This window comes from Phoca vitulina, unplaced genomic scaffold (assembly GCF_004348235.1).
Source record: "Phoca vitulina isolate PV1807 unplaced genomic scaffold, GSC_HSeal_1.0 scaffold49, whole genome shotgun sequence".
Taxonomy (NCBI): Eukaryota; Metazoa; Chordata; class Mammalia; order Carnivora; family Phocidae; genus Phoca; species Phoca vitulina.
In genome coordinates this window covers 429628-444618 of record NW_022589752.1, presented here as the reverse complement: position 1 = coordinate 444618, position 14991 = coordinate 429628, and the positions used below count along the sequence as shown (strand labels likewise).

General features: G+C 36.6%; 1 protein-coding gene across 6 annotated transcripts in view; it reads left to right on the top strand.

The window, feature by feature from the left end:
* The window catches only part of ABCC9 (ATP binding cassette subfamily C member 9), a 137286-nt gene that overhangs the window by 31988 nt on the left and 90307 nt on the right, over positions 1-14991 (top strand). For all 6 annotated transcript variants that reach the window (XM_032432708.1, XM_032432710.1, XM_032432709.1 and 3 more), the window contains exons 13-15: positions 1581-1743; positions 6383-6423; positions 7307-7449. In XM_032432708.1, the coding sequence (XP_032288599.1) occupies positions 1581-1743; positions 6383-6423; positions 7307-7449 (347 nt within the window). The remainder of the gene's footprint in view (positions 1-1580; positions 1744-6382; positions 6424-7306; positions 7450-14991) is intronic.

The following is a 14991-nucleotide window of genomic DNA, read 5'->3' as shown; positions in this document are numbered from 1 at the left end:
ATACTCAAGAATTTTAGTGGTAGCTCTTCTGGCTGAATATGTTCATGGTCAACTTGGCAAGCAAGAAAAAGCCCAATTATTAACCTTTCTGGCTTCAGCGTACCATGAAATCATTTTTTTTTGAGTAAGAATTGGCTTCTTTTATTTATTTATTTATTTTAAAGATTTTATTTATTTGACAGAGAGAACACAAGGAGAGGGAGAGAGAGGGAGAAGGAGGCTCCCTGCTGAGCAAGGAGCCCGATGTGGGACTTGATCCCAGGGCCCTGGGATCATGACCCAGGCCGAAGGCAGCCGCTTAACCGACTGAGCCACCCAGGTGTCCCAAGAATTGGCTTCTTTTAAAGAAATATTTGCAAATAATAAAATTGTTGACAGCATGTTTAGAAATAAAGTTTGATTAAATATGAGCAAGGATGTCTGTAAATCAGGCATAAAATGTAGGGATGCTGCCACTGATGAAATTGTTCCCCAAGTCGGTTTCTGCTGTGACAAGCAAGTTGCCTGTCATGCAGGTGGTTTCCATCACTTGTTTTTCTGCTGCTCCAGGTGAGGCTACTCATTATTTTTTGTCTGAGCCATCTACCCCTCTTTACTTCAGGACGTGAATACAGAGAGGTGAGGAAGAGGGGCACAAAGTGGAGACATGACTATCCTCAAACATGTCTTTCATTGAGCTCGCCATACTGTATTCATTTACTCATGCAACAATCATTTGATAGGCATCTAAGACCGAGACCAGAAGATGAGTAAAACACAAGCCATTTGCTACTTTTGCTTCCTCCTCTCTGCCTTTTGGCCACTTGCCCTGCTCCTTTTGATAGTTCATAGATCATAATGTACCTTACTGATATTCTAATACTTGGTGGTGGTGGAATTTGTAGCAGTTGAGTAAATTGTGGCTTTTGTAAAAATCTTTTTACAGTTAATCCAAATTCTTAGTAATGAGTAAATCTAATTTAGGCCTTAAACAAGAGCGTATGAAGAAGTATATAGAAATCTCTTGAAGTTAAAGGTAATAGCCTTGGTTTCAGTAAGTGTATTCTGAAGACACAATATGAACACACGCAATGTGAACATATAACAACCCTCACATTCCCAAATAAGAAGCAAACTGACTTTTCTTACAGTCATTGTTTTCTCTTCTAATTACGAGTGATAGTGCTGAGGAGAGAATAAAATGAGTTAGATGTTAGGAGGAGCCACTGGAAATCTCTGTATCATTTCCCTAAATGTCTATACACACTATCTGCAGACATTATTTAAGGAAATTGTGAAACTTTAAGAAACTGCTTTTATTTAACCTAAAGCAACAGAAGCATGAGAGTTTTTAGGTGGAAAGATATTTGAGGCCATTTCATTCAACTCTTCATTTTAGAGTTGGAGGTGGAAACACAGAGAGTTTGCCTTCTTCCCCCCTCCCCCCCTCTCCCCACCCCCAAAGGATCTCAAAGCCACAATCAGTGGCAGGGCCAGGCAGAAATCAAGGTCTGGTCCATCCCTGTCTGTTATATATATAGTCCTGCCTCTTTGATTCACTTGGATGCAGCGTGCATTGTTTTTTTATTTTTGTTTTATAGGATTATTCTACTGAGAGACTGAAGAAAACAAATGAAATATTGAAAGGCATCAAACTTCTGAAGTTATATGCCTGGGAGCACATCTTTTGCAAAAGTGTAGAAGAAACAAGAATGAAAGAACTATCCAGTCTCAAAACCTTTGCACTTTATACATCACTCTCCAGTAAGTTGCCATTGCTCTAAGGACCACCAAAAAAACATGTGGCCTATTCACTTTAGGTTGTGATCCCTGAAACATTCTACTCATCTGAGGAAGCCCATTCATTTTCTACATATGTGCTGCCCAATAGCCATTAGCCACATGAGCCTATTTAAATTTAAATTAAAGAGCAGGGTTAGTGTAGGCTTAGAGTCAGGTAGACATAAATTTTTTTCCTTTTAAGATGTGTGCTTTTGTCATGTTACTTTGCATCTGAAATCCTTGGTTTCTTCATCTGTAAAATGGGGATGGTGATGAGCATAGTACCTGTAATTGAAACTATCACATCAATTACCACTGGGATGAATAGTGGGTTTTCAGTAAAAATTTGTTTACTTAAGTTGATCTGACTATAGTATTATTGACCTTCTTATCCCCAAAGATCCTCAAAAGTTATCTGTAGTTGTCTACCTGTCTCTCTGGGAGCTTATGATATTATATTTTCTTGAAGACAATACTTAAAATGCAATTTTGAAAATTGAGAAGAAGAAATGTCAACACTTCTGAGTGAAAGAAGTCAAGTTTCATTCACATTCAACCCTCTTTTCCAATACATTTTCAAGAACTTTTAAATATGGAGCACTTATATCTTCAATTCTAATTTTTATAAAGCAATTGTTAAAAAAATTGTTGTTTTTCCCTCAGAGTGACACTGAGTACTCTCAAGAATAATTAAGTTTATGTTAGTACAATTCTTAGAGACTTGGCCACACTACTCCCACTAACATTTGATTTGGTTCGTGTGTCAGTTTTGCTTATCTCTATTGTTCCCAAGACTGAACAAATTAAAATTCTGGAGGTTAATATATTGTTTCCTCTTGAATTCTAAACTACTTTGGTTCTTAGAGATTATAATTACTTGTTTGTTAAATAGATTTAGAGAAAATATTTGGTTTGTATAGCTCATTTATTCTAGCCCTGATGCCTGATGCATTAGAAATGAAATGGGAAGGAGGTTTATCTTCCAGTTCTGCACCACTGCTAATATGGTGTCAAAATGCTAGAAGATGGAATGATTGATATCCACTTGTTTCTGTAATAGTACTATAATCTGGTGACCCTGACAGAGGAATGTATATTTCTCTCTGCAGTGGACTGAAATACTCATGAGAAGGATGGATGCTGCCAGAAATAATGACAATAAAAATATATTGAGATACTCAGCCAATTATTGCCATAAGTGGCTTTACACATATCATCCCGTTTAATCCTCCCAACATCTCAATGATTTAGATTCTACTATTAATTCCATTTTAGATATTAAAAGACTGAGGTGGAGAGAGAGCTTAAGTAACTTGAACTTCCCTTAAATCATCCACCTACTAAATGGCAGAGGTGTGTTGTTAATCCAGTTTGTCTGTCTACAGACATGAAATTTGGGTTGGTTTTTGAAAGTCAGATACAAAAGAGGAGAGGACAGAGGAGGCCATAATAAGGGAGAAAAATGAGAAATCATGAAGGTAAAAATACAGAGTCATGTGTTTATGATAGGCAGCAGGAATTCTTGAGTCAATGGTGTAAAATTCCCAGTTGGACCACTTGTAAGATTTATGATATGGTTATGTACAGTGTTCTTAGTGATTAAGAGCTTGAACTATGGGAGTTGTGTAGAGCTGGCTATAAATCCCAGCTCTGCCCCTTTTTGGCAGTGTGACTTTGACCAAGTTACTTGTATCCTCCAAGCCCCAATTTCTTCATCTGTAACATGAGGTGATAATAATGTCTACCATGTAGGACTGTAGTAAAGATTAAAATAATGAATGATACAAATGTTGATTGGATTGTTGATTCTATTCCAGGCATGATGTCAAGTGCTTCGGACTCATTATCTCATATAAAGCACCTGGCAAATGGTTTCGTGCCCTCTAACCTCCATCCGTCAGTTTCCTCATCTAAAAATTAGTGTAATAATAATAAATCATTATCACAGGTATATTGTGAGAATCAAATGAGGCAGTGAATGTGACACTGTTCAGTAACTGTTAAAAATATTTTATAAATAAGGGCACCTGGGTGGTTCAGTCGGTTAAGTGTCTGACCCTTGATCTCAGCTCAGGTCTTAATTTCAGGGTCGTGAGTTCAAGCATTGCACTGGACTCCATGCTGGGCATGGAACCTACTTTAAAAATATATATATATTTAAAATATTATAATATATTAATATATATAAATTTTATAAATAGTATTTGTAGACCACCAGAAGAAAATAAAAAATAATGAAAGGAAAAAGTCAGCTGTATAACAGAGTGGTTACTACTGAGTCTTAGAGGGTAAGCTGACCTGAAATGATATCCTGTCTCAGCAACTTGTCAGCTCTACAGCCTTGGTTAGTATTTGGAGGAGTTTCAGTTTTCTCATCAGGAGGCTGGGAAGTATTAGGAGTGTCTTCGGGAATTAAATAAGATAATGTGTGTAAAGTGTTTAGAAAAGTACCTGAAACATAAAAGTGCTCAATCAGTGGTATCTGAAAATATTGAAAAGCAAAGTTAAACAGGACACTTACTAGTAGAACGGAAGATTCATCTCTGCTTTTATGAATCAGTGTTCTTGCCAGTTGAGATAATATCTAGGGGGAAGAGAAATTCTATTAATTTCCTAGTTTCTGTTGCTAAATGGTCTTGTGCTATTTATGGATTTAATCCATTGGTAAAAGGCAAAAAGACAGTACTGTATTTTTTTTTCTCTTCACTTTGACAGTCTTATATGGAGAAGTGAAAAGAACATACAGCTTTTAAAAAAATTATTTATTTATTTATTTATTTGAGAGAGAGAGAGGGAGAGAGAGCACAAGCAGGGGGAGGGGCAGAGGGAAAGAGAAGCAGACTCCCCACTGAGCAGGGAGCCTGACGTGGGGCTCAATCCCAGGACCCCGGGATCATGACCTGAGCTGAAGGCAGACGCTTAACCGACTGAGACACCCAGGCACCCCAAGAACATACAGTTTGAGACCAGAAAGATCTGGATTTAAATCCAAGCTCTATCACTTCCTAGTTTGGAATCTTGCATGTTATCCTTCTTAAGCTGCTTCCTCATTATTGTATAGGGTAGTTATGGTCATTAAATGTGAGAATGTATGTAAAGCACTCTTATCATACCTCAATGCTTGTGACATGTTAATGCAGAGCAAGGTGGTGGCGAGCAGTCTGAGAGGCCTGACTGCATTGGTTTGAATCCCAGCTGTGTGACCTGAAGCTTCTCGTTCTCATCTTTGTAATGGGATAGGAAAAGTACTTACTACATGTACCTGGTGCAGATTGCTGTATAAATGGTTTTCAATCAAATAGCAGTTATTCTTGGTCTTCCTCATCAAGGGGATATTACCTATTCAAAGGAGTGGACTATGAAATGAATGATTAATATTGATGAGGGGAAAAGAAAGAAAAACACTTAAAGAACAGGGTGACAATAGCCAGAGAAAGAAGATGGAGGCAAAAACGTAGCTCCTCATCTGTGCTGTTATGAACCTCAGGGCGGTGTTTGGATTCTCAGTCTTGTACAAGAATTCAGATTTGATAACCGAGCCACATCTGGACCTGCAAAAGCACAATGTGGTTTTGTGTACAGTGGTCATGAGGACTGATGTTGATTTTTGGATGGATTCACTCCTGCCTGTCAAAAAAATCAGGTTCTAGCTTTCACTCTGTTACCAATTCACTTACTCTTTTACTCCTCAGTCCCTAGAATTCTATGGTTTATGAAAAATATAACTACAAATCATCAACTTGGCTTTTTAATTTTACTATGACCTCCAAATGCTAGCATTTTAGCCTAAAAAATGAGTTTTCCTTGTTTCAGCTATACATATCATGCTCACCCCAAGTGCAATATGTTCCTGAAGAGACGTTCAAACAAGCAGAGGGTTTAAGAAATGGAGTTATTTTGTTAAGCAAAAGGCCTATAATTGAAAATAAATATCACTTTTGGAAGGAGAACTTGAAGTGATGTCAAATTCTTGTTTTTATGCTGCATAATAACTCAGTTTTCATATATTTAAGTTAGCTTGGTGGACCAAGTGAAATATAGACTGGAAATAAATACTCTCAAGAAGGCACATTTGGTTGGATTCTAATTATTTGTATCATTAAAGGAATATTTCATCTGAATTTTGCAGTTTATAACAGTTCATAAAAAATAATTTTTTCATAAGAAATAGTATTTTCTGGGGCTCCTGGGTGGCTCAGTCGATTGAGCGTCTGCCTTCGGCTCCGGTCATGATCCCAGAGTCCTGGGATTGAGCCCCGCATTGGGATCCCTGCTTAGCAGGGAGTCTGCTTCTCCCTCTACTCCTCACACCGCTCATGCTCACTCTCTCTCTCTCTCACGCTCTCTCACTCTAAAATAAATAACTAAAATCTTAAAAAAAAAAAAAAACCCTGTTTAAAAAAAATATTTTTGGATTCAGACTAATATGGGGGAACTCATACGACTTTAAACAAGGAAATACCAACAGAGCAATGTTGGTGGACTCCGGATAAAATGTTATTTAATGCACTCGGTCCTCTCTGTCTTTAAGGGAAGTTAAAGTAATAATAGATGATTAATTAAAGTTACTGAAAATGTTTCACAGTTCAATGAACCTAATGTATTTGATTTCTTTCCACAGTCTTCATGAACGCAGCAATTCCCATAGCAGCTGTTCTTGCTGTAAGAAACTTTCTCTTGCTTTTAGAAATGGAACTAAGTCAGTGTTTAGAAATGATTTATGAGCAAGAATGTGTGGGTGGTAATATATATTACTTCACTTCTGCCAGTTTTCTCTTGCAGTCCCCATTTTAATAGTCCTAATCCAGGGTTTCTCCACGGTGACACTATAGACTTTTTGGCCCAGATAATTCTGTGTTGGTAGGGCCTTTTCTCTGCATGAGGATGTGAAGCAGCCTCCCTGGCTTCTACCTATTAGATGTCACTAGCACTCCCCAGACATTGCCAAGTGTGCCCTGGGGAGCAAAATGAGTAGTAGTTGAGAACTAACTGTTGTAATCTTCATGACCTGGTTCCCAGACATTCTTACATCAATATAGTGTTAGATCAACAACCAGAAAAGTACATTACATTTCAAACTAAAATGACAAACTAGGATTACATTTAGAAACATAAATAAGTCTGCATCGAACACTAATGTTGGCAAATTTAGTAAAGATCCACAATAGGGACCCTAAAACAATGGAACATCTTTTTCTCTTAGAAAATTTAGTATTGGTTAGAAAGAACCTGATTGGTTGTTAAGAACTCTGGGTTCACTTCACAGTTATCCCCCTACTCAGTAATTTGACAGAAGTCCATTTCCTAATCTGTAAATAGAATCTGCTCTGCCCTTCTCACAAGTTCACTACTAGGATGGTATGTAAACCATTAAGGACTATCAATAAGAAGTCTTTTTGTTAGGGAGTAATTTGGGTGAAGTAATTGTTTTCAGAGTTGGGATGGACATAATGGCATAGCGAAATAGGTTAGGTTTGTAAAATTGAATGTAAGCATTTGTGAAATTTTCTCCAGCTTGCTCTAAAGAACTTTTCTCTTTGTGCAGACATTCGTGACCCATGCGTATGCTAGTGGGAACAATCTAAAACCTGCAGAGGCCTTTGCTTCCCTGTCTCTCTTTCATATCCTGGTCACCCCGCTGTTCCTGCTCTCCACAGTGGTCAGATTTGCAGTCAAAGCCATCATAAGGTATGCCCTGGAATGTCTGGAATTCTTTGCTTGATTATAGAAATAATATATGCTGGTGGTAGTCAATTTGAAAAAGTATAAAAGAGAACATTCAAATCACTGCCCAAGATAACCATTGTTAAAATTTTAATATGCTACTTTTCAGTCTTTTACAATTATTTTGAAATGAAAATAACTATTATTCTGAAATAAAAATTTTGAGTTTATGTAGCTTTTGACTCCTTATTTCACTTTTTGTTTATATTTTTTCCCCTCATTAAGATCAGGATGTTTATTGGTTATGCAATAGTCCATAGTTTTGAAGTACTGTAAGTTAATTTAATGATTCCCTCCTTATTGGGCACTTAGAGTTTTTCTACTTTCTACCCAACATAAATAACATTGATATAAACATCCTTTTATATCTTTAAACTTTTCTCTGATTATTTTCTTAAAACAGATTTCTGGAAGTAGGGATACTAGTTCTAACAGTATCCACATTTTAAAAATTTTATTAAGTTTTTTATTTTAACTCAATTATAGTTAACATACAGTGTTATATTAGTTTCAGGTATAAAATACAATGATCCAACAATTCCATATATTACTCAGTGCTAATCAAGATAAGTGTACTCTTAACTTCTTTCACCTATCTCATCTATCCCCCCCACCCATCTCCCCTCAGGTAACTATCAGTTTGTTTTCTAGAGTTGAGTGTTTCTTGGTTTGTCTCTTATTTCCCCATTTGTTCGTTTGTTTTGTTTCTTAATTTCCACATGTGAGCGAAATTATATGGTATTTCTCTTTCTGTGACTGATTTATTTCACTTAGCATTATACTCTCTAGCTCCAACCATGTTGTTGCAGATGGCAAGATTTCATTCTTTTCTATGGCTGAGTAATATTCTAGTGTGTGTGTGTGTGTGTGTGTGTGTGTGTGTGTGTGTGTGTGTATCTTTATCTTCTTTATCGATTCATCTGTTGATGGATACTTGGGTTGTTTCCATCATTTGGCTATTATAAATAATGCTGCAATAAACATAGGGGCACATATATCTTTTCGAATTAGTGTTTTTGCATTCTTTGGGTAAATACCCAGTAGTGGGATTACTGGACTGTAGGGTAGTTCTATTTTTAATTTTTTGAGGAACCTCCATACTGTCTTCCACAATGGCTGCACCAGTTTGCATTTCTACCAACAGTGTATGAAGATTCCTTTTTCTCCACATCCTGGCCAACACTTGTTGTTTCTTGTGTTTTTGATCTTAGCCATTCTGACAGGTATAAGGTGATATCGCATGGTAGTTTTGATTCACATTTCCTTGATGATTAGTGATGTTGAGCATCTTTTCATGTGTCTGTTTGGCCATCTGTAGGTTTTCTGTGGTGAAATGTCTATTCATGTCTTCTGCCCATTTCTTAACTAGATTATTTGGGGTTTCTTTGGTGTTCAATTGTATGAATGGTACGCACATTTTTAAGGTTCTTTTTTTTTTTCTCCTGGGATTACCTCTTTTTTTTTTAAATTTTATTATGTTATGTTAATCACCATACATTACATCATTAGTTTTTGATGTAGTGTTCCATGATTCATTTTTAAGGTTCTTAATGAATATTGCTATGTTGCTTTTAAAGAGTGGTAGGTCAAAAATTGTACACATTTAAAAAAATTTTTTAAAGATTTTATTTATTTATTTGAGAGAGGGAGAGGGAGAGAGAATCTGAAACAGACTCTGCACTGAGTGCAGAGCCCTATGTGGGGCTTGATCCCATGACTGCAAGATCACGACATGAGCTGAAACCAAGAGTCGGACACTTAATGACTGAGCCACCCAGTCTCCCCCATTTTTAATATTTTTTAAATGAAAATGGCCATAATATTTTCCAGTAAAGCTGTTCAGTTTATCTTTGCAGTTATAGTGATGGGCAATGTTCCCATCAACACATATTTACTGTTTTAATTTTAATTTAACCGGGAAAAAATTTAAGTAAGGGTCATGGCTTCTGCCAATGGAAAGACTTTGCAAAACCCCTCCACATTTTGCTCATTTTAAATATGCTTCTCTCGTTTTTTTTAACCAGTGTATACTTTGTCTCAGACTTATAGTTTCCTGCAATGCACAACAATAAAAGTAGATGTGATATGATAATGACCATTTTCCCACCACTTTTCTTGTGTTATATAAATAAGTATGCTACCAAACTTTATTACACTATATTATATAATGCTGCATGTGCCACAGTCTACTGTGTCTGATGCTCTATCATGAACAGAGAAGTCTTCAAGTAGTATTTCGCTTATGTTATAAGATCTCATAAACTTCATAAAAACCCAGCATGTTTCATAAGCAGTCATTATCACAGCTGGCCTTTGAAAGAAATGTCAAGATGTTACAATACTAAGGAAAACTGGAAAACAGAGGCCTTAAATACAGGAAGCCTGGTGTTGCCACTGATAGCAAGGTTGAATATTTTTTTGTAAGGGCTTTTGTTTTTTTTAATTAATTAATTAATTTTTCTTGTAAGGTCTTTTAAAATGAGATAGTTTTCCCCATGGCTATGTATTATGAAGAAAACTAGTATTTGACATTTAAAATTCCAGAATCTTCAGTTTTGGACAATTATTTATACTGGTTTAACAATGGCTCAGTCCCAAACAACGGGAAGATGCATGTGCATTATCTTAACTATAAACGGGAGTTCTGATTGGTTATAATAGTATCACAAAATGATTTTAGTCCTGTTCTGTAGGTTATGTCACGGGTAACCAATTCTGGAGCTGTCAGAGTTTAAGGGTCAGACTCTCTGGCCTCGTCTGCCTCCTTTGCTTTTCTTCCTGTTCTGCCTCTAGAAACAGTTGTACAGAACACGGACTGATTTTCGTAGCGCCACTTCCAAATTAGGCAGTGCTCTGGAAGGGAAGCTACTTCAAACAATAAAATTGATGAATGGCCAAAGTCTGCTATTTTGGTCCTTAGTTTCATTTTCTCCATTTCATAGCTGTCCCTCTCATGGTTTCATTTTTAATTGGAATTTGACTTTGTATCTCAAGTGGGGATAAAAAACATTTAGTTGATGACTTATAACAAATAACTTCTCTGAAATCAGGGGGTTACCAAGCATCAAAAGGACTTAAAGAATTTATGTGAAAAAGAAAAAAAACAGAAAAAAAAAAAAACCACCAAAAAACCTAGGCGTGCCCTCCCACTCCATAGTATACAATCCTGCTGCAATAAATGCTGGTGAAGTTGAGAGTGGATAATATTCACTGTATATTTCTGCATAGCACTCTTTTTTGTTTACATTCCAGGGAAAGGCATTTGCCAGTTTGATAAAGACCAGTCTGTTTTCAGGGCTCAGCTCCCGATTTCCTAAGCCATAGGCTGAATAGAATCAGCTTATAAAGACTTGCTTCTCTAAAATGAGTCTCAGTGGTTGATTTGTGGGTCCTACAGAGATGACTGGTCAACAGAGGAGCCAAGCCTTTTCCCCACCGTGTGCTAGTTCTAGGAACCCAAATGAGCTTTTTCCCAGTATTGACTGGGTTTGGCATTTTCTTCTGTGCCTGGGAACCCATGGCAGGTCTTTGATGCCAGTTGGCCCACAACAAGCTGAGCAGCCTGTTTATAATCGGAGACTTTGGTGAGCTGATTTTGAAACCTCTTCTTCAGGACCGTGGAAGTCATAAGTTCTTTGCTTCAGAGATTTGGTGGGCTAGAAGAGGGTGCAACATACTCCCAAACTTGCGTTACACGTGCCTGTAAGAGACTTACAAACTTCTCTAATGTAGGAAAATTCCATGCTATGTAAAATTATTTCCTACATGAAAATTCTATACTTTCTTTTAAAAATGTTTAGTTTGTTAGCCAAAATGGTCTTCATGGTGCTCAATGGGCAGGACCCCAGGTATACATAATAAAAGGGAAGAAAGAGGCAGATATGATTCAGGTTATCTCCTTACAACCGTACATTCCACACCGTTTGAGTTTTCTGGACATTTTATGATATCGTATTCCAGTCTACATTTGCAAAAACGGAGTCACGAAATGAGGAGAAGTAGGAAAAGTCACTATTATCTAAAATATTAAAATACAGAGTAAGAGTGATTTTCCAAGATGCTTGCCTCATTTTTCCACTTTGCTTTATTTGTAAGGAAATAATATATGTGTTTTTGCTTTTCTGGAGGAGGATATAAGTTGATATGTTCTATTCTTATACAAATAATTTCAGTGAAGTTTTCTGGTATTTGATGTATAATGCAATATCTATGTCCAAAGATGTTATTTGCCAAGAGTAAAATGTGTAAAACCAATCCTTTGCTCTGTTGGAAAATAACTTTTTATCCTTTCTCTTATATACCTCCCAAAGGAATGTATGCTTGGCTAGTCCAGGACAGTTACCTTTGATCAAATAAATTGTTATTGATATTTATCATAGAGCATGAGTACTTCAACCTCTGGTCCCTGTTTACAAAATGTTATAGTTCTTACAAGAAAAGCACATAATTGCCAGCAACAGAGTCACTTATTCCCAATTAACATAATAGCGCCTGTCCAAGGTACTCAAGCTTTATCTAAACACCCAAAGTGAAACTTGAAAAGTGAAAAAATAACATGTGTAGCTAAAACCTTAAAGACTGGTATGAATTATCCAAACACACGAGAAATTAGTAAAACACTGACCAAAAAGATGGTGGAGGCAGGCTAGGAAATTGGTTGGTATCAAATACATCTGCTGTCAAATCCTAGTACGGCCTTACAGTACTCATTGTTCAACCTCCAGCATGTCATTTTGTGTCTCTATAGCTCAGCTTCCTCACTTATTAAATGAGCACAATAATAGCTCCTGCTTATGGTGATTGAAACAATTAAATGAGATAGTATATGAACAGGGCCTGGCACATTGCCTAAGTATTTTAGATACTTTACCAATTTCCATTTTACTAATTTACTCCCATTTTATTAATCTCCATTCTGTACTTCAGAGAGATATCTTCTGTGGGTCTACATTTACTTGTTAATACTTTGGGTACATTACAAAGTATTAAGAATTGCAAAGATGAAAGGTAGAATGAAATCCACAGGGAACCTGCAGTCTAGTTGGAGAGACCAGGAGGGGAAACTAAGTACAATATGGTGTGTTAAGTTATTTACAGAGCTCTACACAGAATACCATGGGCCCATATATGAGGGTCACTGAAGTTCATCGAGTGAGAAGGCGGCAGTTTGGTCAGTGAAGATTTAAAAGAGTTAGTGGCTCCTTCATAAGATCTTAAAGAATAGGTAGGACTGGGTCAGTTGAAGAAAAAGGGAAACCATTTTCAAATGGAGAGAGCAATGTATTCACGGGGGAAAGGGTGAGTAAGTAGGTGAGAGATCTTGGTACATTTAGGGGACTAAACATAGTTCAGTGTAATTGGTGACAGGTTCTGATGTGGAAAGTGGAAGGGGATGAAGCTGGAGAGTAAAATCCTGAGCAGCCTGGAAATGATGCTAAGGATGCAGAAGGCAAAGGGGTGCCATTTGTTATTTTAAGGAGAGGAATGCTGCATAAACAGATTTGGATTTTTAATATATAACCCTGGCAGTATGGTGGAAATTACTTCACCCTTGGTCAGGATTCATGCATTTTCCATAATTGCTCTGCCTCAGTGATTTCTGAAAGGACCTCATATGAATTGGAAATGCTTTTTGTATTACCCATTTATTCATTCACCAGACATTTCTTGAGAAATTACTATGTTGTATTTTTGACATTGGCTAGATTCTGAAGATGAAAATCTTTGCTCTTAAGGAGTTCACAGTGTAACGGGAGAGATAGTAACAAAAAATGACAAAATAGCACTGCCAGGGACCCTCAGCCTAGAATGATGAGAGCAGGGGAAGGGAAAGGAAGAGGAGGTTCAGGGAAGTATTCATCTTGGGGTCCTCCAATAGTCCTTGTAATTGGAGTTCCAAAGTGGGATGTTATAGAGAGGAAAAAAGTTCTCTCTATGCCCCAGTTATGCTCAGAGACCATTGCTTCCTGATGTTTAGCAAGAATGGGGCTGATTAATTCCATAAAAGCTTCAGTAAGATTTGTGTGTGTATTAGAAAAGTGAAATGGAGAATTGAATCAACTGACTTTATTTAAATGTCTGAATCATTGGTTTATTCCTTCTTTGACTTATTCAGCAAACATTCATTGAGTAATATGTGCCAGGAGCAGCTAGATATAGAGTTAGAAAGGCAAAAGAGCCTGACCACTGGACTTCCCTTTGTGTGCAAAGACATAGTATGAGATTGTTTAAAAGGTATTCCTTAGAATGACAAAGCTGTGTTCCTTAAAATCCACTCTTCAAAATATAAGAACAGAATGACAACTAAAATCTATAAAGGTAAAGAAGATCTTTCACTACTACTTTTGAGGTAGATCTTAGACATTCCTATTCCAAGAAAAACAATTCTAACTCTGTATGGTAACAATGTTAGCTAGACTTATTGTGCTGATCAGATTGCAATATATACAAATACTGAATCATTATGTTGTACACCTGAAACTAATATATGTCAATTATACCTCAATTTGGAGCACTGGGTGTTATATGCAAACAATGAATCATGGAACACTACATCAAAAACTAATGATGTAATGTATGGTGATTAACATAACATAATAAAATAAAATTTAAAAAAGTAAAGAATGAATACCTGTCATTTAAGATAAATAAATGGCCATTTCATAAGGCATTTCTAATGTTGGCTTTCCAGTCTATATGGTCAGTATTTGCTGACAAAGACTCAAAGAAAGTACACAAACTGAAGCTTTTCTTTCTTTCTTTCTTTCTTTTTTTTTGAGGAGTCTAAAATTCTTTTTTAAATAGCAGTAAAACATACATAACATAAAATTTGCCATTTAAGCCATTTTATGTGTATAGTTCAGTCACATTAAGTACATGCACATTGCTGTGCAACCATGCAACCATCACCACAATCCATTCTGGAACCTCTTCATCTCCTCAAATTAGAATCTATATTCATTAAACAATAACAATTGCCTGTCCCACCAGCCCCTGGAAACCACCACTGACTTTCAGTCTCTATGAATTTGACTCTTCTAGATACCTCATGTAGGTAGACTCATATGCTATTTGCTGGGGTGGGGGGGGGTTGTGCCTGGTTTATTTACTTAGCATAATGTCTTCAAGGTTCATCCGTGTTATAACTCTATTATATTGTATCAAGAATTGCAGAACCCTGGTGCAGGTGCTGTTGAAAACAGTATGGTGGTTTCTCAAAAAATTCAACGTAGAATTAGTATTTGATGCAGCTGTTCCACTTCTGGATATATCCCTCCCCAAAAATTCAAAGCGGCAGGAACTTGGATAGATATTTGTACACCCAGGCTCATAGCAGCATTATTCACAGTAGCCAAAAAGTGGAAACAACCCAAATGTCCATCAGTGGATGAATAAATAAATAAATAAAATGTAGTATATATATATGAAGTATTATTCAACCAAAATTCTTCTTAAACAATTATCTTTTTTAGTTCTCTGTAAATGCAGTTTGGAAGCTAATAGAGT